This window comes from Melospiza georgiana, chromosome 4, assembly GCF_028018845.1.
Source record: "Melospiza georgiana isolate bMelGeo1 chromosome 4, bMelGeo1.pri, whole genome shotgun sequence".
Lineage (NCBI taxonomy): Eukaryota > Metazoa > Chordata > Aves > Passeriformes > Passerellidae > Melospiza > Melospiza georgiana.
Window position 1 is genome coordinate 44378192 of NC_080433.1, and position 21275 is coordinate 44399466.

Below are 21275 nucleotides of genomic sequence, written 5' to 3' on the forward strand. Positions count from 1 at the left end.
AGAGAACTCCTGCTGAGCTCATTTTAAGCTCCTGGGACACAGCAGCTAATCTTGTTCTCTTTCCTGCCTTCCTCTTTCCAGTAGTAGGACACTGCCCCACATGGGGGGCAGAGACTGTCCTGCAAGGTCTGCTGTGGAGCCCTGTGCAGGAGGAGTACCCACACATTGCGTCCTGCTGCCCAGGTGCCCCTTGTCAGCTGATTTTTAGTTGGGACTTTGCAGTACATGGAACTTGAGGCCTGGGTTTCACACAAGAGTGTCTCTGAATGTGCTATCTTGGCTATGGAGGCTCCAGCAGTCACCAAAGATGTGTATATATATAAAGATATATCAAGCATGAAATTTGTAATTTTGTCCCCAGACATATTTGCATTTTGAAAAATTATTTATTCAAGGAATGTTGTGATATTGAAATGATTCTAGTATAAGAGTACTAGCAGATAATGATCTGGAAGTGTAATGTGAGAAATGTTGGGTCCCAGTTCCAGTGTTTTCAGTTAAAATCCATGCCAGTAGTAAGGTCAGGGTCAGGAGTAGGCATGCAGAAACAGTGACAGGTATTGTGGTGACAGTACTGCAGAAATGAAGGGGAGAGGGGAACTTCCCCCACAGCAGTGTGCAGAGGGACAGGGTGCAGAAGCTTCTAAAAGTGTAGACAGGGATTGCTGTGGTCCAGCTGTGAGTTTGTGCAGCTCTGCTGCTTCCAGACTCAGCTGGAGCTGGGTGACTGTGGTTGGTAGAGGACATACTGAGCTGAAGGCAGCAGCTGTCCCCACAGCCTTCTGCCTGCTCCAGATGTGCAGGTTCCAGGAGATTTGTTCTTTGGCAGCTGTTGAACCAAACTAGTAACTATGGGCACAGCATGATTTTATTTGGAGTTCCATGTTTCCCAGTATTGTTTCTAGTGTTGTGCAAGTTGGAGCTCAATCTGGGTTTATTTTGTGCACCAGCAGTTAAGCTTTAGGTCATGTTGCAAATTCATGACTGCCATACACAGGAATCAGGAAATAACAATTTATTGTTTGAAACAGCAGTAAAACCCCTATACTGAAAAAAATAAAAAACCACATCAGGAAAGATTGCAGTGATACATAACCATGTAAACACAGGTGAAACTGTTTAGGCACAGATGCCACGAGTTTAAAAACAATTTCTGAGCAAAGCAAAGTACCAATGGCAAGTGCTCTGTGAGACTGGGAAGTGCGCTGCCTGCCCCAGGATGCAAATGCCAGAGTTCACAGGGATCCAAAAATTCCTTTAAAAAAATTAAATTATACAGGCCACTCTGCATCTTGCTGTAGGAGTGCCCAAGGTAAGAGTGCAATAGGAATGAGACAGGTGCATACTCTGCCTGTGCTTTGGCTGTGGGCTGGGGCCTGACTCTGGGGCTGGACGCTCTCCAGCCCTTCCTAAAGTGTGTTGGGCAGCTGCCTGCACCTTAGTGTGCTGCCTGGACAATGTGCTCCCATACCCACCAGATCAGATGCACACTGCTCCACTTTAAAAATATTTTAACTTTTTAACTTTTAAAACAATTTTAACATCTAAATCTATTTTAACTTTTAACTGGTTCTGAGCAATGAGAAAGCTGCTGATCAGTGCTTGTAACTATGACCTGCAATGAAGATGTTATTTCTGTACTTGTAAATCACCTTGCAAACAATGTCTCTACCGATGTTTGTGCTGCCTGTAACTTATGTGAATGGAAGAGATGAGTTGAGCCAAGTGCTCTTGTGGTCTTCTACATGTGTGCTACCCACTGACAGGTACTAGAGACCAATATTTTGGTAAGAGCCAGGCGGCCACAAATGTCAGTATAAGGAGTATTAATCTTAAAGCAATAATGGAGATGCAGAACTCATCACACGTAGGCCTGTCCCACTCTGGTTGCCACCTGGTATTCTCTGTAAACAAAACAATTCACTTGTTTTCAAGTATAACTGCAACAAGGGTAACAAAAGGAAACAATAATTCCAATGGTACTTACCAACTACTTTGTCACGCTCTTCATTTTCTGGAGAGAGAAAAGAAGTAAACAGAAGCACACATAATTTAGAAACAATTTGACTCTAACCAAAAGGGAATGAAATGTGAGCATCACAATGGGCTTATAAATACAGCTGATGTGTTTTTTCTCAGGAAAAAGCAAAGACCTGCTGACTCTGGGAGAGCCCTGCAGTGACTCTCAGAACTCGGGTGAGGAGTGGTTTATCACACTTTTTTGACTTCTATCACCAGTGGCTGGTATAGAAAGAACTCCCCCCTGGGTGTGCTTCCCAAGATCACTGACTTTTGCCTTGTGGCCTGTGTTTTGAGAGCCTGCAACTAACATTAAACAGCTCTGTGAATCCAAGACTCCCTTAAATTCCTTAGGTACTGATGTTTTAACAGCATCTTCCCACTCCTTTTAGTTCATCAATAGTTAGAGTGCTGGGGAAAAGTGTGACCATACCCTCAGCTCCCCACAGGCCAATGGCTACAGCACAGTGCCTTGTCTTTACAGAAATTTCAGTTCTCCTTCCCTCCTGACTCCATACAGCCATTAAAAAGACAAGTGCAGGCATATCAGGAAGGCTGTCAGACTTGAGTTGAGCACTGCATCTCCATGAATGCACTTGCATGTCAGCCTTGTTCTCTCCCAGTGCTTAGGGGAAAGCAGATGGCCTGGCTGATGGTCATTGGAGTGAGCAGCTTTGGCAGTGCCATGGCTGCTCTCCCCACCCGCAGTGGCATGGCAGGGGCAAAGCTTGCTTGGAACTGCACCAGCTCAAGCCACAGCTCACACATCAGGTGTGGATAACCTGGAGCCCCCAGGACAGGTATCCCATTCTCTGCTTTCAGTTTCTGCAAGCAGTAATTTCTGGCAGGGGTAATAACACTTTAAACTGCAGCCACCATATCTCCTGTAACACACCCTCCAGCACCTGAAGAGCAGACCCCTCCCATCACTCCCCAGGGTAGAAAACAGGCTCCTGCCCTCATCCCTTCTCTTTATGTACCACTACCCACTTGGCTTCTGACTGCAGGTTTTCAGCCTGTATTTAGGAACAGGAGAGTTCTGTGCCTGCCTCCTGCCACTACCTTTTGTGTGCTCTTTCCCTTTCTACACATGCTTGGGGAGGATGTCTGGTTGTCTTCTACTTACGACACAAATTCATGGTACACGTCTCACCACCGCACTCGCTGCATGCTTCTCCCGTCTTGTATGGTTTTACTGGGTAATTCCCACTGCAAAGGAAAACACCACTGCTCTCAAACAGCCCTTGGGAAGATGGCAATACCTACTGCTAATTAGGTTTTAACCTGAGTTCTGCTTCACTTGTGTTGATAGAATGATGGGTTTTTTCAAGAGTCCCATCTGAGTGCCCTGTGCTCAAGACATGCAGAGAAACAGAAGAGATTAGGTGTACTGGGACACCCTGTTTAGGAATTTGGAGACAGCAGCATTGCAAACCTGGGAATTAAAGGACTCTCAGAGCTGGGTAATTTGTGCATGGAGACTCTGGAACCTCACAGCTGGCTCTGGCTATGGAAGCAAGATCAGGTTCAGTTACTGTGTATGTATGTGTGTATTCAGCCTTGAAGAGGAAAGCTCTGGTGTTGGAGAACCATAGGTGGTGATTTCATCCATTTGTTGTTTAATATTTTGGGAGTGATGTAAGACTCTCTCCTGCTACCTCCCTCTGCCAGTGGTGTGAGTGGGACCAACTACCTCTGCTCAGGCTGATACTGCACCAAACACAGCTTCAGTGCTTTGCTCAAAGTACGGCCAAAGCAAGACTTACAGCATGCCTCAAACTGCCCATGAACACAGAGAGGGATTTTGTAAGCATGAAATCGCAGCAGTGAGATGAAACTTCATGGTAAAGCCTCATTACTTTCAGCAAGGCAAGGCTTTCATTGCTTGGTCTAAGCTGAAGAGTACATTCACTTGAGGCAACTGTGTGTGAATCTTGCCTGGGCCCTTGGCAGAGCTGAAACAAAGCAATGAAGCTGCTGCTTCTCAAAATCAACAGCTGGATGTGACATTCCTCCACTTGTTAGCATGCAACTGACCATTTGTGGTGTCCTCACCCAGCAGGGAAGGGCCCAGCTTTAAAGCCCTCTCTAGAGCACCTTGCCTCTCCAGAGAGTGCCCTGTCTGCTTTGCTGGATGCTGGTGAAGGGACCACTCCTCTTCCTCATGCCAACACAGGGCAAGAAATCCAGTGGGATTTTGGCCCTCTGCACATTTGGGTGTGGGGCTTCTGGGGAGAGCAGCAGCTGTGTCATTTCAAGATATTTACTCAGGGGTACATATTCTTCCAAGGATGAGACGTGGGCAAAAGGAATGCCAAACTTGCTTGAGCTCAAGGGCTGCCTGGCTTTGGCCCAACATGGCTTGGCCAAAGGCTTTTAAAGCTGCATTTATACTGAGGTGGTATTAATTAGCTGGAGAAGAGAATAATACATCTATCCTAGCTGGATATCCTACTGACTATGCACATGAAGGACCTCTGGATCAAATTTTGTCTTGAGCAGCCTCAGCCTCCTAAGCAGCCCTCAGCTGCTAAAACTGCAGGCTGCCAGCACTGCACACTTCAATGTTTACCCAAGCCATTGACTTAGGGCTTAATTCCTCAGGCACATGTGGGAATATTTTCGGACTTGGCAACTGTCTGGGGCCATCTTGGCATTTAGGAGCAAGGGATTAACTTTCAGATGATCATTTCAGTATTTGCATGTCAACATCTTATATTTAATCCTTTCTTCCAGTCCAGCTGCTTTTTGTCTCCAATATACAGCCCTCATCTAGCAAACAAAAAACAGCTGGTTGGACAAAGGTGTACCTCTTCTCTATTTTGGAGACTATTTCCTCCCACAAAAAAAAAAGTACTAAATGGACTGATCTAATAAATGTGCATGTTGTGGAAGGGAAGGGGTAGGACCCAAATAGCCATAACAAAAAACCTTACGGTGGCCCATAGTTGCAGATGAAGTGTGCTGCGTTGCGTATGGAGATGTATTGCACCGTGGGACAGTATTGCACAGCACAACCAACCTTGTAGCTTGTAGCCCAAACTACCTGCAAAGACAGATGGATACACTGGTGAGAAGGCTTTGATTCAGCACCTGAAGAGTTAGGAGAAGACATGCTCTCCCTTGTTTTATCACATACAAATGGAATGAGGAGGACTCGTTTGGCAGGCTTCCCAGGGAAAAGCAGCAATAATGGATCTCATAAATCATAGTTTGTTCTGAAAAAAGATTGATTATTTTACCCAATTCACCATATATTTGTTAAAACTGTGCAGAAATGTCGCAGACATTTTTTTACAGAAATACTTTCTTTCAGATTTGTCTATCTTCTGAGAAGCAGAGGCTCCAGAAGAGAATGTAAACAATGATTATCAGCTGCTGTGAAATGCAATAGGATGCACCTGTGATTGGTTCGTGTTCTATGTGTACAGTTGAGAGCCAATCACAGGGCAAGCTTTCTGGAACACAAAGACAGAGAATTCTCTTGTTTTTAGATTTTTTTCTATTCTTAGCTTAGCTTAGCAAGCCTCTGCAACTTCTCTCTTTATTCCTATTATTATAGTTATAATGTATTATATATCATATATCAATAAATCCAGCCTTCTGATCAAGAAACAAAATTCTCGTCTTTCTCTCACCCCAAGCGACCTCCTCAGGTCGCTGTAATACAGAAAGAAGACACAACTGGCTGTAACAGGTTGTTTTCCTTTCTTGCAAAGGAGAAAGGTGAAATTCACCTCCTTTGTTTCAACATAATCCATTAGCATTCTGTCTTTCTTGCTGGTGGGAGCTGAGTTCACACCTGTGCAGAAAAGGCTGCATGATCTGCTACAGCTCTTATGAGGGCTGGCTGCCCCTTCACTAAATCCCGTGGGGACATAAAGCAAATTTTCAGAAGGCACTGGTGCTTTGGGAGGAGGATTGTGTTTAGGCTGCACTCCTGCCTTTTAACATCATGGCAGTGACTAAGATAATCTAGGGGCAAGGCCATTACTTCACTTACTGATCCTCTCTCTACCAGAAGCTTTTCTGTGGAACCCAGCATCCTATCAGAGTGCAGCCAAATGCTGCAGTCCTGAAAATTAAGTCCCATGACGGCAGCAGAGGGGAGACAAGGGCACAGCAGTACTTGAGGGTGATAAAACAGCAGCAATGACTGACTACATGGGCAATATGGAAGGATCCTGGCAACTTAGAACATAAATACATTTGTGCTTACTCTGACTTAAAGGGGAGGACTGGCCCTTTCTGTTTATAGTTGTTTGGTACCAGCTCTGGGAAGATGGGACAATCCTCAGGCTCCTGAGGGTTTTCTTAGTGCAGTGGCAGAGCAGAGGTTGCTCCTGGCACCAGCTGTAGATAACTTCTTTCATGATGACTGTGAAGGACTGAATAAAAGGACCTTCCCTATCCCAGGAGGCCTCTGACTGAGCAGTGATTTGTGGTAACCGCAGTAATTGTGCCCAGGGAAAATTCTTTTCTCCACAGTTGGGAAGAAGAGGAATGATGAGTTCCCTGACAGGAAAGACCCAAAGATACCTCCTGAGGCTGTCACATATATATCTTCTAGCTAAAATCGCTATCACTGCTAACTCCAAGTGAGAATAATCTTATTTTTTTATTCTACACCCATGAAATTGCATGCCCACTCCTCTACAAAGACCATGGTCAACAGCACAGTGCTTTTAGTGTCAGGTAAAGTGTGCTGTGCAGTTTCCAGGTGCTGACTCTTGCAGTGCTCTTGAGAGCAAGATCAAAGAGCAGCACAGTCACCTCTCACAGCTCCTGCATCCAAATATCTTCTCTGCACACAAGTTCAGACAGCCCACCAGCTTCACCTCATCTACTCAAGTCCTAAAAGCGCATGTGTATCTCTGCAAAAAATATTAAACAGCCTCAGGTCAAAATTTAAGCCTAGAATTGCTGTTGCAAGCTGTCCTGCTATCCTATAGCTGTGGGTAGTGACTGCAGGGTTGCATGGCAGCTGCAGTCTGTTTCCTCCCTTTGCCTGCTTGCTTTGGGAATAGCAGTTGGACAAAGTGTGCACATGATGTTTGCAGACACCTCTTTTCATTATGGTACTTCTCCAGCCATTGGCATTCGAAGTCTGCCTGACAGAGCTGGGACCTCATTCTACTCATGCACTGCAGCTCACAGCCACTGCTGTTGTCTGTTTTTCAGCCACCTCTTGGCTAACCTGACTGCTTGATAGCTGCACTGTTTCCTTCCAAAAAAACCCACAAACTGCCACATTTTAAGTAATAACACAGTGACTCTTTTCCTCCCATAATTTGGAACGTAAGAACATCTTGTGCACACAGACATATAGTAAGACCACAGAACCTGGAAAGATTCACTGAATCTTCAACAGAAATGTAGAGGGTTTGTATCAAAATGGCAAAGCTGGTTCATGGTTTAGATGGAGAAATGCAATGCCTACCTGTGTATAGTGGCCACATACTCTAGAGCACGCATTGGTGTCATAATCGTAGAACTCGACCTCGCCGTACCAAGCGGCGAGGGCTCCTTTCACGGTAAAGGCAGAAGCAGAGCCAGTCCAGATGTTTTCTCCAGCAAAGGCAAATTTGGGGTGAACTTTCCCTCGCTCTTTCAGGTATATATTATGTTTAAATAAGCATTTCTTTGCCCAAGCTTTTGCAGTCTTTGCCAAATCTGGATCCCAACTCTGCAAAATAAAGACAATTAAAAATCACTTTGTTATGCTGGCAGTGCAGTAATTCAGAGCAACTCTCAGGAAAAGCTGTGTCTCAATTGTGTAGATGCTTTTGGTTCATTCATTTTTTACTTCTGTGGAGACTTACAGAGCTACATGGTAAATCAGCTTGTAGATTTGTTTCTGATTTGAACTTAAATTGCTGATTAAGCTTGAAGAAATTTTTTTTGGGTGGTGAATGATCTTGGCTGACTGGCTTGTTGGACACCAAGAGCTGTACATCAGCCAAATACAGTGTTTGTGGCACAATGAGCATTTCAAGGCTGTGCTGGCTATGACTGAACATTAATGTAAATTAAAATGAATTTACATGGAAACTGGAAAATGAGGGTTATGCCTACCATATCAATAATGCAAAAGTCTTGTGTAGCCTCATATTTGCTTAAGGCCATGGCTGGCAGGTCAGTTCACAAGCACACTGCTATGTTGGGGACGGTTTAAACTCAACCCTTTGGTGAGCATCATTGTGTTTGGTGGCTTGAAACCTGAGTGCTGAATTCATATTTGTGGAATGACTCATTCACTTGCTATTCAGTTTTAGAGAAAGTGGCTATTTAAGCAACTGAGTTATGTAAATGTCTTTTGTTTGCACTGGAGGTGGTGTCTGCTCTTGCTGGGTTTTCTTGTGCCCACACCTTGAGTAATTACAACATTGTACCTCCTGGTAGATACAGTACCACAAATGTATGCTTGTAGTCCTAGTTACACTTTGTGTTATGTAAATGAAGTTGTCCAGCACAGAACTAGTTTGTACTTAAGTTTTTTGGTTTTGTTTTTTTTTTTTTTAAATAAACTTTTTATTTTTCCTCTTCTGAATTAATTAAAATAGCTTACTTGCTTCTGCAAATGATGGAAATGCTAAGGAAATTGTTTTGAATGGATCAGAAATTATGAAGGAAAAGGTGCATTTTAAAATCTACTTTTTTGTAGATTTTTTGGTAGAATCTAACAAAGATAGGTTGTTGGATTTTATGTCTATGTTTTACCTAAGTAACTTTTTTTGTACCATAGCTAAGTCTGAAACAATGTGTATTGTTTACACTACCAATTGGTAATTAAAAACCACAAGACCACGCCAAAATGCATCTATGGAGATTTAAAAATATTTTTTAACCTATGTCTTACATTTCTTCCTTTGTCTAATGTTTGTGAAGGGTGTATTTTCCCAATGTGGTGGGGTGCACACTGGCTAGGTGCCCACCAAAGCTACCCTATCACTGCCCTCCTCACCTGGGGAGGGGAGAGAAAATGCAACCAAAGGGTCCCTGGATTGAGATAAGACAGAGAGAGATCATCCATCAGTTACTGTCATGGGCAAAACAGATTCAGCTTGGGGAAATTAATTGTATTTATTACAATTTTAAACATCTTCCCCGCACCTCTTCTTTCTCCCAGGACATAACTTCAGTCCTGATTTTCCACTTCCCCCCCAGCAGCACAAGGGGACATGAATTGGGGGTTATGCTCTGTTCATCAAACACTCCCTCCTGCTCCCTCCTCCTCAGGGGGAGGACTCCTCACACTCTTCTCCAGCTCCTGTGTGGGGTCCCTCCAACAGCAGACAGTCTCCACAAACTTTCCAAATGTAAGTCCTTCCCAGGGTTTCAGCTCTTCTGCTCCAGCAGGGTCCCTCCCTCAGGGTGCAGTCCTTCAGGAGCACACTGCTCCAGAGTGGGTTCTCCATGGGGTCACCAGTCCTGCCAGCAAACCTGCTCACTGTGGGCTCCTCTCTCCACGGGGCCACAGCTCCTGCCAGGCCCCTGCTCCAGCACAGGTTTCCCACAGGGTCACAGCCCCCTTCAGGCCTCCACCTGCCCCAGTGTGGGCCCTCCCCAGGCTGCAGGTGGATCTCTGTTCCTCCATGGGCCTCCATGGGCTGCAGGGTCCCATCCTGCCTCACCCTGGGCCGCACCACGGGCTGCAGGGGAATCTCTGCTCCAGTGCCGGGGGCACCTCCTCCCACCCTTTCTGCCCTGACCTTGGTGTCTGCAGAGCTGCTCCTTTCACATGTTCTTACTCTTCTCTGGCTGCAATTGCTTGTGCACAGCCTTTCCCCTTCTTGAATGGAATATCCTAGAGGCACTGCCGCTGTGGCTGAAGGATTTGGCCTTGGCCAGCAGCGGGAAATGGCTCTGTGGGACATTCAGGAAGCTTCTGGCAGCTTCTCAGAGAAGCCACCCCAGTATGACCCCTCTGCTTTCAAAACCTCTTTGTGCAAACCAAATACACCCACAAAACTAGGACATAAATAATTTAGATAGGATCTCAGTACATCAGGTATGAAATTTGGGGCAGGGAGTCTTATTTCAAGTAAGTAGTTGGTATTTCCTTAGACACTTTTAAGAACAATGGATAAAATCTGGCATTGTACAGAACTTGTCTTCCAGTCCTGGAAGATAACTCGGACAGTTAAGACAGAAGCTTCATTTTACATCTTGTCAAGGCTCTGGGATGATCATTATGAAAGAAGTACAACAGTGGGGGATGCACCTTTGCATTTCATGGTCTCTTTTTTTCACATTCTGCTTTTTAAGAGTCCATGCACCTCCTCCCCTCATCCTATAGTAGTAATAGGTTTAAACTTTGATAAAGGTATGAATAATACTAAGTTTAAAGTTGCATAGTAAGTTTAAATATACTTTCCATTTTGTGGAAAGTATATTTAAGATAGATCATACTTGATCTGGCTGACAGATGAAAAGCTGTGTACAGAAATGTTCACAATGATTTTTAGTTTAACTGCAGTTACACTCCATATTTGCTTATAATAGTGCACTTAAAACAGAAAGATTGGACTGAATGGCATGCAAAGAAAATGCACAGGACAGGGAGATTTGCATATAGATATCACTGCTGTTTAAGGAAACAATACTTACCTTTTTTTCTCCCTCATTAACTGCTTCTCAGTTTTCATTTTATAACAAGTTGCTTGGTGACTTAAGGAGGAAAAATTTAATGCATAATATGTGAAAAATTATGTAAGGCAGCACTAATTCAAAGGAGACTGTTATGAAGCCCTGATGAAACTGGTGAGACTGCTGTTTTTGAGGAGCCTTAGAACAGAACTAAGTAGTGCTTTGGGTGGATGAGAAAGGGCTCACATTTGTCAGGTAAAAAAATTTTAGATCAACGTTCTCATTTTATAATACATGTATTACAAATGCCAATGGTTGTGCTTTGTTACTTGCAATTAAAGGAGTTTCTATTTTGCATTTTCTTTTAAAAACTACTTTTCCAATTATTATAATGCCCTGAATTCAATCTTAATTTTTACATATCTAGGTGGACAATTACTTCCAGCAAAAAAGAAGCTCCTTGTGAAATAAAAGCACCATTTTATTTTCTGCCTTTTGGAAGTGCAAAAGGCCACTCAAAATACTCTTTTTAGTTCTAATGCTTTTAGTTTTGTAATAGATTTTATCATGTATTGCACTGCTATCTCCACATTAAATAGTTCCTGGAAGAGGTCATATTTAAGACTAGGGATTTTGTGGTATTTTCAAAGAAACTTACCATGATTCAGTTTCTGGTTTAGATGCAATTTATTTGTCTCTTTCTTATGCTTCCTTTTTTTTTTTTTTTTTTTTTTTCAGATTTCAGTTCTTTACTTTTTCAAAAGAAGAAATTAAGCACAATTTAAAAATACAAACACTGCACTTTTAACACATCCTAACAATATTTTGTTTGTTTAGGGTCAGTAAAGCAATGTAGAAAATAGAGAGTCCAAGGAACATGTTCTGAAGGCCAGGATGCACAGCTGAGGAGAGCTGATCTAAAAGATGCATCTAGAAGCGAAACTAAATATGTTTCCTGTCATGTTTGCAATTCAAGTTTTATTACTGTGCGGTTACGCCTCCTAAGTGGGGCACTTACCTTTTAGTGCCTGACAACCAGACACGGAAAATGAACTTGGTGCTTTCTGGCTTTCCCTGCAGGCCCAGCCCCTCGGAGCTGCCGCCCTGCTGGCTCAGGGTGAGAGCCCTGCAGGGAATGCCCAGGGAAAGCTCTCCGGGGCTGTTTGGCAGCAGGATCTGCCCTCGCCGACTGGAGCAGGAAAGTTGTGCTCAGATGAGCACAAACCCCGCAGCCCCGGCCGCCGAGCTGCGTGTGGCGCCTCGCAACCAGAGGCTCCTCACACAACCCAGCACAGCAACCCCGCTGGGCCGAGGGCGGGCGGGGGAGGAACTGCAGTCACCCCTAAACTGCACGTATCCACCCGATAATTACAGCCTTCTTCTCCGCTTTGAAAAGCGGTCAGTCTTATGACCCCGGGATTTTTGGGGGTGTTTTCTGATTTTTTGCGTTTGATAACAAAAGCAATCTTTGAGAATCATAAACAGCATCGCAATGCTACAAATTTGTATGTAAGTCATGAAGATTCCCTTACCATCCAGAGCATGTTGCTGGCTGGTGGATTCACTCCGGACCGCAATGTGTTGTGGGTTTCCACACATAGCTTAATAAACTCCGGATCCCGAGAATCAGGCAATTTCGACGGATCAAAAGAATCAGAGGAACAACAAAAGAGTAGTAAAGCCAGCGCACAGGTAGAAAATCTGCCTGTCATTGAGAGAGGGAGAAGGAGAGAGATGATGCAAGCACAAAGTCACCACGGTGGATCTAAGGGCATCCCTGGACGTCCCGAGCTGTGGTGCTGAAAGCCGGCCGGCTCTGTGCCCGGTCGCCGGTATTTATGGAGCCCCTGAGGGCGGCTGGGCGTGGCCTGGCCCTCAGCGCGGCCGCTGCGCACGCCGGGGGTGGCGGGGCGCGGGCCGCGGCTGCTGCGGGCCGGACGGGGCGAACCCCACAAAGTCCGGTGTCCTTTGGAGAGCCCGCCGCCTGTGCTTGTGCTGCCTCTCAATCTCTGCACAACACACCGCAATGGAACGCCGCCGGGAAAAAGCATCGGTGTCGGTCCTGCCCCCGCAGGGCCGGCGCCCAAAGTCTGTTCATCTCTGCGGTTTGTGCACAGGCATCAAGGAAGTTTTCTTCAACCAGTTCCGTCACCGAGCACTTGCTGAAGGCATGCACTGCAAATGTCATTAGTCCTTCCCTTGCAGTCATGCTTCTCAACCTCTGGTCTTTGAGCTTTAAAAGCTGACTGTTTCAGCTGAACGAAGTGGTTTTAGCTCAACCAGCAGCATTTTGCTCGGAAGATTTGTGGGCTGGACTTACCTTAGCCATGGTAATTGAATACAAAGCTAGTCACAGGAAACTAGTCATATTTCAAAAACACTGCTATGAGAATAAGGAAATTGAGCTACAAGATCACATTAGAACTGTAGCAGCCTTGTCCCTTTCTTTTTTCTTCTTTCTTTAACTGTGGTGGGCAAATGTCTCTCCTGTCCTTTAGACTTCTTTGTTACTATTTGTTTGACCCCTGTAATTCTATTCATAGCAATCACTATGTATTGCAGAAAAGTTTTGGATAAATTTTCTTCTTTTGATGAAACTAGATGCTGTTAACACTGTTGCTTTTTCTCTTTCTTTTCCTAATGTTTTCTTCCTTTCCACTACAATCAAACAGTTATAAAATAAAGCTGCCTTATTTGTTTATTTATTTAATTTATCTACTGGTCATTCAGTGTCATTTCACTCTAATCCACCCCAAGGGATCTATTAACAAGAGCCTCAGTTGGGGCCCATTTTTATTCTGTGGGATGGCATGCTGCAATGTGGCTCAGAATTTGAGTCTGTGTTCTTAAAACATTAGAACAAAGACAAAAGAGCAAAAAACAGCTTTAAATACTGATAGCACAGTTATGCATTGCTAATATCAGTCAGTATCTCCTGGCTTGAAAGATTCCACTCACTAACAAACTTATACTGGAAGAGTGGGGGTCAGGTTGAGGGCTAAATGTCTAATAAAACAAACTGAATCCATCAGAGGCTTGGGCTTTTTAAATGAGGCTGAGATGTTCCATTCCTAAACCAGAATCTGTCCTGGGCCCATTTCATCTTCTGTCTGTTTCCTGCTACCCAAAAAGTCACGATGGCTGCCATCTACTCTCATTTTAGATATTTTCACTATCTCACATCCTAAAATTAAGGTTTCCCCATTGACACCCCACCTTAATCCTTACTCTGGCAACTTTCCCTTCTATTCTTCTTCTTATGGAGAACAAGGATTAATCCTGAGAGGAGAAGAATGGACTAGTACAACTGACAATAGAGTAATGGACACTGAAACACACAGGCTAAATAAAGCAAAGGGCAAGCTTTACTCTTGTTAATAAAAAGTAATTTATACATTTAAATCTCCATTACTTGGGGGAAATTGTGTCTGGGATAACTGAAGGTTAATGAAGATGAATTACTGCTTCTTTGGATATAGTATGCCATTGTAGACATGTCTTTGTGATGCCCCAGGCTTCCAGGAGGATTGTTAGCACATGGAGGAATATCTAGTCTCTGTGGTCCCTCTAGCAACTACCCCTAGAGCTAAGAGCCTCATACAGACATAGGAGCATGTTGCAGCTACTGCCAATAAATTATATTACCTCTATGCACAGCCATTTTTATCTTGCCTTGAGTAAAGAAGCACCTTTCCCATGCTGGATTGCAGGGATAATGAAAGATGATAAAATGTTTTTGTTTTTAAACATGTACCCAATGTGTGAGAGTAGTACAACAGTAGGATCACAATCAGTCTCTTAATTGACCATTACTTATGAAAAAAAGTGTGTGGAAATTGCTGTTGTACTAGAAGTACAGCACCAACGCTCAATACAAGAAACAGTGGCCTTAAAATTAAAACACTAAGGCAGTATTGGTCACAAGAGGGTCGTGGATGCTCAGCAGGTGGGACGTGTGATGGCATGGGAGGCCTGGGGGGACGGGGCTGTGGTGGCTGGGGCTGTGTATCCCAGTCTGGATACCAGCTGGCATAACCTAAAAGGCAGTGAAGAAACAGGTGTTAAGACCTAGTCTTAGCCATACTTACAGGAAAGCCATTAAGAACAATTTGATACGTACTTAGCAGCTTCTCACGTTCTGTATTTTCTGCAAAGAGATCAGAAGAGGAAAGTAATGTGAGTACCATGGAACTCTTGATGTAAAGAGGCAAGCCTTTGCACTGATTATGCCAGTTAATGCCTAGGACATCCTGCAAGGCGGAAGCAGGCCAGCAAGAGCAGGCTCCTAACTGGTGTAGAGTTCATATTTTTTATTGGATTGAAAAAGAAACGGAAAAAACCAGCTGTATCAGGAAGCATTTGTGTTATGGAGATGAGGGAATAAAAAATAACAAAACATGGAATTTATTTAAAATAGTTATATATATCAAATTTAAGTAGTTACAGACAGACAAATATAACTACTTATTTATCACAGAATTGTGCCTTTACTAAAATTTTGATGCATTTGCAGGATTGCCTGTGTGCATCCTATTGAAATTCCTCATTTGATCTATAGGAGAAAATGGTAAAAGCAAGTGGTAGGATCTAGCACTTAACTTTAAAATTCTCTGTTCCTCCTGTCCCTGTTCCCCCTAGTCATTGAGATATTTCTAGTTTTCCTGTGATGTGTCTGAGACTTTCAGATGAGTCAGCCAGGATATTACAGTAGGAAATAAGAGCACCAAATGCTCAATAATTTCTACAGCTGAATCTGTCTAGAGCCTGGCTAGTAAAAACCATCCCCATTAAACCTCTGTATAAAATTCATATTTGATTTAAGACATTGCTGCATCTCCTTTAATTACTAAGTCCCAAACTAGGCAATGTTTTTAATAAGGTGAATTGACATAAAGGTGAATTGACTGGAAGGTCCACTGGTGTTTGGAGCAGACTCAGTGATGGGGTACAGGCTGTGTGTTTCCCTGCTGCGCCCACACCCTGACACAGAGACAGAGCCAGCACAGAGTCACTCTGCCTCTTTAGAGGGGAGGCAAGGAGGAGCGAGCAGGCTGAGCCCCTCACCATCACCCACTTCTCTCCCAGACCCAGGCAGCATGTTTGCAGGAACACCTCCTCCCCAGAGAGGTTTTTACTCCAACCACACTCCTTTCATTGTTGCATCTGTGCAGGGTTTGGGAGTGGGCTGTGCTGGCTCAGCTCTGCCCTGGCTCCCAGCACTGGCCAAAGATCCCACAGCTGCCACAGGCCTGCTCCAAGGGGGTTACCAGTCCTTTATTAATTGCTCCTCGAGATTTGATTAAAATCCCCTCATCCCCTGAGCCTTCCAAGCTCTGTTACAACCGTTCATTTAATTATTTTCCACCAGCACACTGATAACACTGAGCATAGTAGGAGAAAGATTTACAAACAAGCTCTTACTGCTGTTTTTCAGAAAACTGTGGAAATTAGAAATAACTGTGTGTTTTGGTACAGTCTTATTATTAGCTCTGAAATACAGTTGTCTGGAAAATGTGTTAGGACACACTATCAAGCAAAAAAGCAGAAGATACATTTCCTGTTTCTGCTGAGAGAGAAGAAATAGTGAATATTTCCTGGGGCTAAAATTTTGGATTTGACTTACTGACCAGATAAAAGGGAGAAAATAGTCTAACTGGTACTTCCCTGCATCAGAACCTCTGGCTTCTTCCTCTGAGAGCTTTCAAATGCAAATTATTTCAATGATTTCCTTCTTACGGTATTCCTCCCAGAGTTTGGTACTGTTGTTGTATGGTGTGCTACAGACCCACTATGTGCTTAGTGCAAATTGACTCTTTGTTGTCTTTCCACTGCTATTTATGCCACTTTTGTTTCTGTGCAATTTTCTCACATGATCACTTTGGTCTTACCACAGAGCCTGTCTACACACTTCTCGTTACTGCATCTACTGCATGGTTGTCCTTCTTTATATGGTTTTCTTGGGTAATTCCCCCTGCAAAACAGGAACAGTATTTTTTTAGCTGTCATTGAAAAGCTGTCAAGGGGAGGGAATATCCTAATCAAAAAACTGGTCATTACAATTTTTTGAAATTCCTTTTAAATCACATTAGAGCTTTCACTGGCATGGGGAGCAGTTGACTCCTGCTGCTGGAAACTAATGAGACTTTTCAGGCAATGCTGTTTTATTGTAAGCATACAAGAATTTTACTCTAGCCCATCATTACCCATCTGATTATAAAAAACAAACTTGTAAAAAATAAGTAAAAATACTGCAAGGTACCAGATCAGCTAGGGGACTGTCTTCCTTTTACTTCTTAAATTGCAATGTCTTGTTTGAAATTTGTATAGGGCCAGAGAAAGATGTAATCTTTCTGAAGCAGAAAGATTACATCTTTCCCAATTTTCCTGCAGAGACTGAAGTCATAACATATTTTCTTCCACCATCTGCATTATGGTGAATGGTGTCAGCTATGATCGGCTCTTCTGCTTTTTTTTTAGAATGGGATTTTCTGCAGTCCCAGCTATGTCCAGTAGGTTCTGTTCCCAATGGTCAGGGGAAGTTTCCCTTGGATAAGTGACATGAGGATGTAGCTTATTTTGAAATTTGTTAAAACTGCACCCATCGTTGTTGGCATCTGATCAAATATGTTGGGATATTTAAAGAAAAAAAACCAACAAACTAAACAAAACCCAAATGCCACAATCAACTTACGCTGGCCCATAGTCACAAACAAAATGTGCTGCTTTGAACAGTCCTGGAAAATTTTCAACTGTACTGCAGAAGTGAACTGCACAGCCAACTTTGTAGCTCTCTGCCCAGACCACCTGCAGGACATGGGAAATACAAAATGCACTTCAAATACTGCCAAAGCAACAGCATTAAGAGAAGGAGAAGGGAAGTAGCTCAGGGAAATTTAAATCAGCTGACACAGGAGCAACTTAACCTGAAGGGCAGCTGGGACAAATGACAGATTGACAGCCATTTTTGCACTTATTATCTGGCTACGCTTTAAATGTGAAATTGCCAGGGGATAATCCTTTCCAGCATTACTGGAAGTAGAACTTGAGATCCTTGGGGCTCATATTTATTTCCAATCTCATGCAACAATAAACTGTGGGCTGCAAAGCCCTGCTGTAATTCCTGTCCCAAAGCAATCTGTTCCAAGCCTGTGCTCAGATCTTCAGTGAAATTAGACTATATCTATATATTAGAATATATGTTAGACTATAAAGCACTGGGCATGAGAGACTCACCTGAGTGTAGTGACCACACATGTTGGTACATGTGTCAGTGCTGAAATCATAGGTGCTGACTTCATTAAACCAGGACCTGAGGGCTGCCTCCACGGAGAAGATGTGGGCTGTGCCAGTCCAGATGTTCTCTCCGACAAAGCGAAAGGTGGGGTGCATTTTTCCTGGCATTTTAAGGTAGGGATTGTGCTTAAACTTGCACTTCTTTGCCCACGCTTTGGCACTCTTAGCTAAAGCAGCATCCCAGGACTGTAGAAAAGGAAGAAAGCGTACTATAACCTGCACTGCAGTGACTTAGCTGTATTCAGACATCTTTAAACAGAAACTTGTTAAACGAGTTCATTTCCCCTTTTCTGCTTCCCATCACTGCCTTCAGTTTCTTTCTCTCACTTGACATTTCTACTCTCATAACACATTTCTGTCTTCTTTCTTCCTGATGCATGATCTATCCACTGTCCTGTTGTATCTGACTTGTTAATATATTTACAGCTAGAGTGCAATCTTTAAGCTGCTACACCTGGAGGGGGTACCTGTGTGAAATTTGCAGCTGTAGAGGGGCCTGGGGAACTTTGTGCCTAGGAGATGTTGGCTGTCCAGGGATTTGCACTTGGCAATTATTACCAGAGCAGATAGGAATTCTGTTCTGCTGGCCAGGACAGAAGGAAGAGTCACAGCTGCTCCCTTCCTCAGCTCCTTCTGCCTCTTTTTCCTTCTCAGCAGATGGACAAAGCAAATAAAAGACTCACTCATCTCTGCTGGGCTGAGAAGGAAACACTCCCATACAAACCAGTCTGGCAGACTTGCAGATTTTAGGTTGACAGGTAAAGTTCAGTACAGGGAAAATTAAGTTAAGGGATGTGAAAAAAAAAAAAAATGAGTTCATGTTCCTAATAACAGGTTTGCAGATGGCTATTACCACTTGAAAGTAGTAGACTAAAAAGCAAACAAAGCATTAGAAACTCTTTGCAAAGGAATGGAGAATAAAACCACGTATCTAATCACACTTCTGCAGAAGTCCTGTTAAATGCTGGGTGCAGCACAGCACCCCACCACAGGAAACTAGAACTAGAAAGGCCAGAGAAAGCCTGGAGCAGGATGATCATCTTCAAGTTCAGAGAGCTTTCATATAGCAACAGAGAGTGCTCTGCAGCTTCAGAGACACTTGGACATCTTGTGTGAAATAGGTAAATAAAAATCATCAACTTGAGTCTTCCAATACAAAGACCAGACAATATTAAGTGAAGCTAGGCATTAACAGGCCCAAATCAAACACAAGAAAACAGCTTCACACAACCTGTGGTTAGTCTCTGCAGCCCTTTGCCATGAGATGATAGAAATTATTAAAACTTTTATGACCTCAAGGCTGAAAAAAAAATTTAAAAATTCCATTAAGAGCTTGTAAGTACCATGATTGGTACACCTCGCAAGTACACCTTTGATTCAAGAGGTTTAAATATATTTGTCCGGCTGTTATTCCAGAATTGCTGGGTCTTCGTTCTGAGCAGGTAAGTTTACTCTTTTGCACTAGCTTTTTTAAATTAAACATTGTTTTTAACATGGCAGGAAATTAAAGTCACTGGTACTCTGAATCTCATTCCTTTACTGTGAGTTTCCATTCCTAGAAATGATTCATACTCTGCATGTGGTTATGCATTTAACTTCCTTTCCAGCTATGCAGCAGTGCTGGAGGGCTCAGAGGAGTGACATGCACTGGCTGGGGTTACCTCCCTCAGCTAGCTATACACATCTTTCCTTATGTATTCCACTGAACAACATGTGGCTTACCCATAACCTGTTCTGATATTCGCTGTATTTGTGGCAAGCTCTGCTTTTCAGCCTAGATATTACTGTCCCTAGTCTTCAAACCCTGCTACAGCAAATGAAGATCAGGTATCTAAATGGCTGTCCTGGAAAATCTCTTTATTCAACACATGTTCTAGATTAGAAGAAACAAGAAGAGATTATGGATTTTCAACAAATCCTGTTGCAGACTGCCTCCTCAGAAACCTTTCAAAAAGTCAAACAGCTTCCATGTATGAAACCTGACCTGATATAAACCTCTCTTAGAAAGAGGTAGATTACATACTGAGAACTGAACTTTATTTTTTGCAATACAGCCCTTTGCTCTGGCTGAAGTTGAGAGTAGCTAAATCTTGTGCTAAAAAAAGAAATTCCCTTGAAATTATTAAAAATTGAACAATACTGTGCTAATTAATGTATTTTATATTTCATACAAAGAACCAACATATATGTTACAGAAATCATTAACTGTAGTGGAAAGAACATCACAGTAGAAATGAGAATAAGTTGGGCTAAATCAGCAGCCCAATCTATAAAAATTTCAAAAAGGTCCCAAACACCACCTTACCATGCGAAACATATTGCTGGCTGGTGGATTCACTTTGGATCGAAATGTGTTGTGAGCTCTCACACAATCTTCAATGAACTTTGCATCTTCTATGTCAGGCATGGGATATCGCAGAGAAGCATGAATGCAGCTGAAGAAATCCAGTAAGAGCAATGCAGCAAAGAAAAATGTGATGTTCATAATTCACCAGTGTTTTTTCATAAGTTTTAAAATGAAAAATCTCTTAGGTGGAGGTGGTACCGGCAAGCAGTTTTTTGGAGGTTGTCGCTGGGTGTAGAAGCACTTGAAAGTGTCAAACAGGAAGGAAGAGCAATTGCTTAATCAGGTACGACTCTATCTGACATCACAGCTGGCAGTAAAGGGTAAAGCGTGAAACCTGCCATGCATATCAGCAAGGAGCAACACTCCAAGCATACTTCTCTCTTTTCTTTGGGTGTGCTCCATCCTGGGTGACTGCCAAACCACTCTGTGATTTTTTGTCTTATCTGAAGAGATGCTGCTGAACAGCTTTCTTAAAACCTGCATCAATCATAAAAAATGCAGCTTTGACAAAACAGAAATCTGCTATTCAGCTGATTTTCCAATAGTGTTGCTTAGTCATACCAGCTTAGTTACAATTATGCTGCAGGACATCACTTCCATATTAGAATTACTCAAGAAATAAACAGAATTAGGATATCTGTGCTTCAGCAGGAGGAAAAAAATGGTTCCTGAACAGCACCCTGCTGCAGAACAGACATTCTGGCCTGGTTTGGTGTGTAACAAAAAATAAAATTTGGAAATCCCAGGCTCGAGTATGTGTTGATTCTCTCCTCCTTAGTTATTTGCTATTACCTGCTAGCCTGAAATCACTGGAGCAGCTTCCTGTGCTCCTAGAGAGCAGCTACAAGATTAGCACTCCTGGCATAACATTCCAAGTCTGAGCACTTCTCAGGGCAGTAGGATGGCATGTGTTGGCATTTGTATTGTCTCCCCAACTGTTCTACAAGCTGGCTGAATTTTTTTTTCAAACCTAAGCCAAATTGTACAAATATGCAAGAGCATAAGAAGAACCATATGTTTTAAGAGC

The 21275-nt window shown here is 43.1% G+C and overlaps 2 protein-coding genes across 3 annotated transcripts; both read right to left on the reverse strand.

Moving 5' to 3' along the window:
* Positions 1-1052: 1052 nt before the first annotated feature.
* Positions 1053-12406, reverse strand: LOC131082789 (glioma pathogenesis-related protein 1-like). 2 transcript variants are annotated; one of them, XM_058022913.1, is made up of 6 exons: positions 12141-12406; positions 7460-7705; positions 4956-5065; positions 3146-3228; positions 1988-2014; positions 1053-1904 (listed from the first exon to the last, which is right to left on the reverse strand). In XM_058022913.1, exons 1-6 carry the CDS (start codon positions 12318-12320, stop codon positions 1753-1755), a joined length of 798 nt encoding a protein of 265 aa, XP_057878896.1. In that variant the 5' UTR covers positions 12321-12406; the 3' UTR covers positions 1053-1752. The 2 variants fall into 2 exon arrangements, with proteins under 2 accessions (XP_057878896.1, XP_057878897.1); XM_058022914.1 differs by having other exon boundaries at positions 3173-3228; positions 12141-12400.
* A 2011-nt stretch (positions 12407-14417) lies between these two features.
* Positions 14418-20386, reverse strand: LOC131082967 (glioma pathogenesis-related protein 1-like). The gene is made up of 6 exons (XM_058023238.1): positions 20207-20386; positions 17842-18087; positions 17300-17412; positions 16497-16579; positions 14729-14755; positions 14418-14644 (listed from the first exon to the last, which is right to left on the reverse strand). The coding sequence occupies exons 1-6, from the start codon at positions 20384-20386 to the stop codon at positions 14418-14420; spliced, it is 876 nt and encodes a 291-aa protein (XP_057879221.1).
* Positions 20387-21275: the final 889 nt, after the last annotated feature.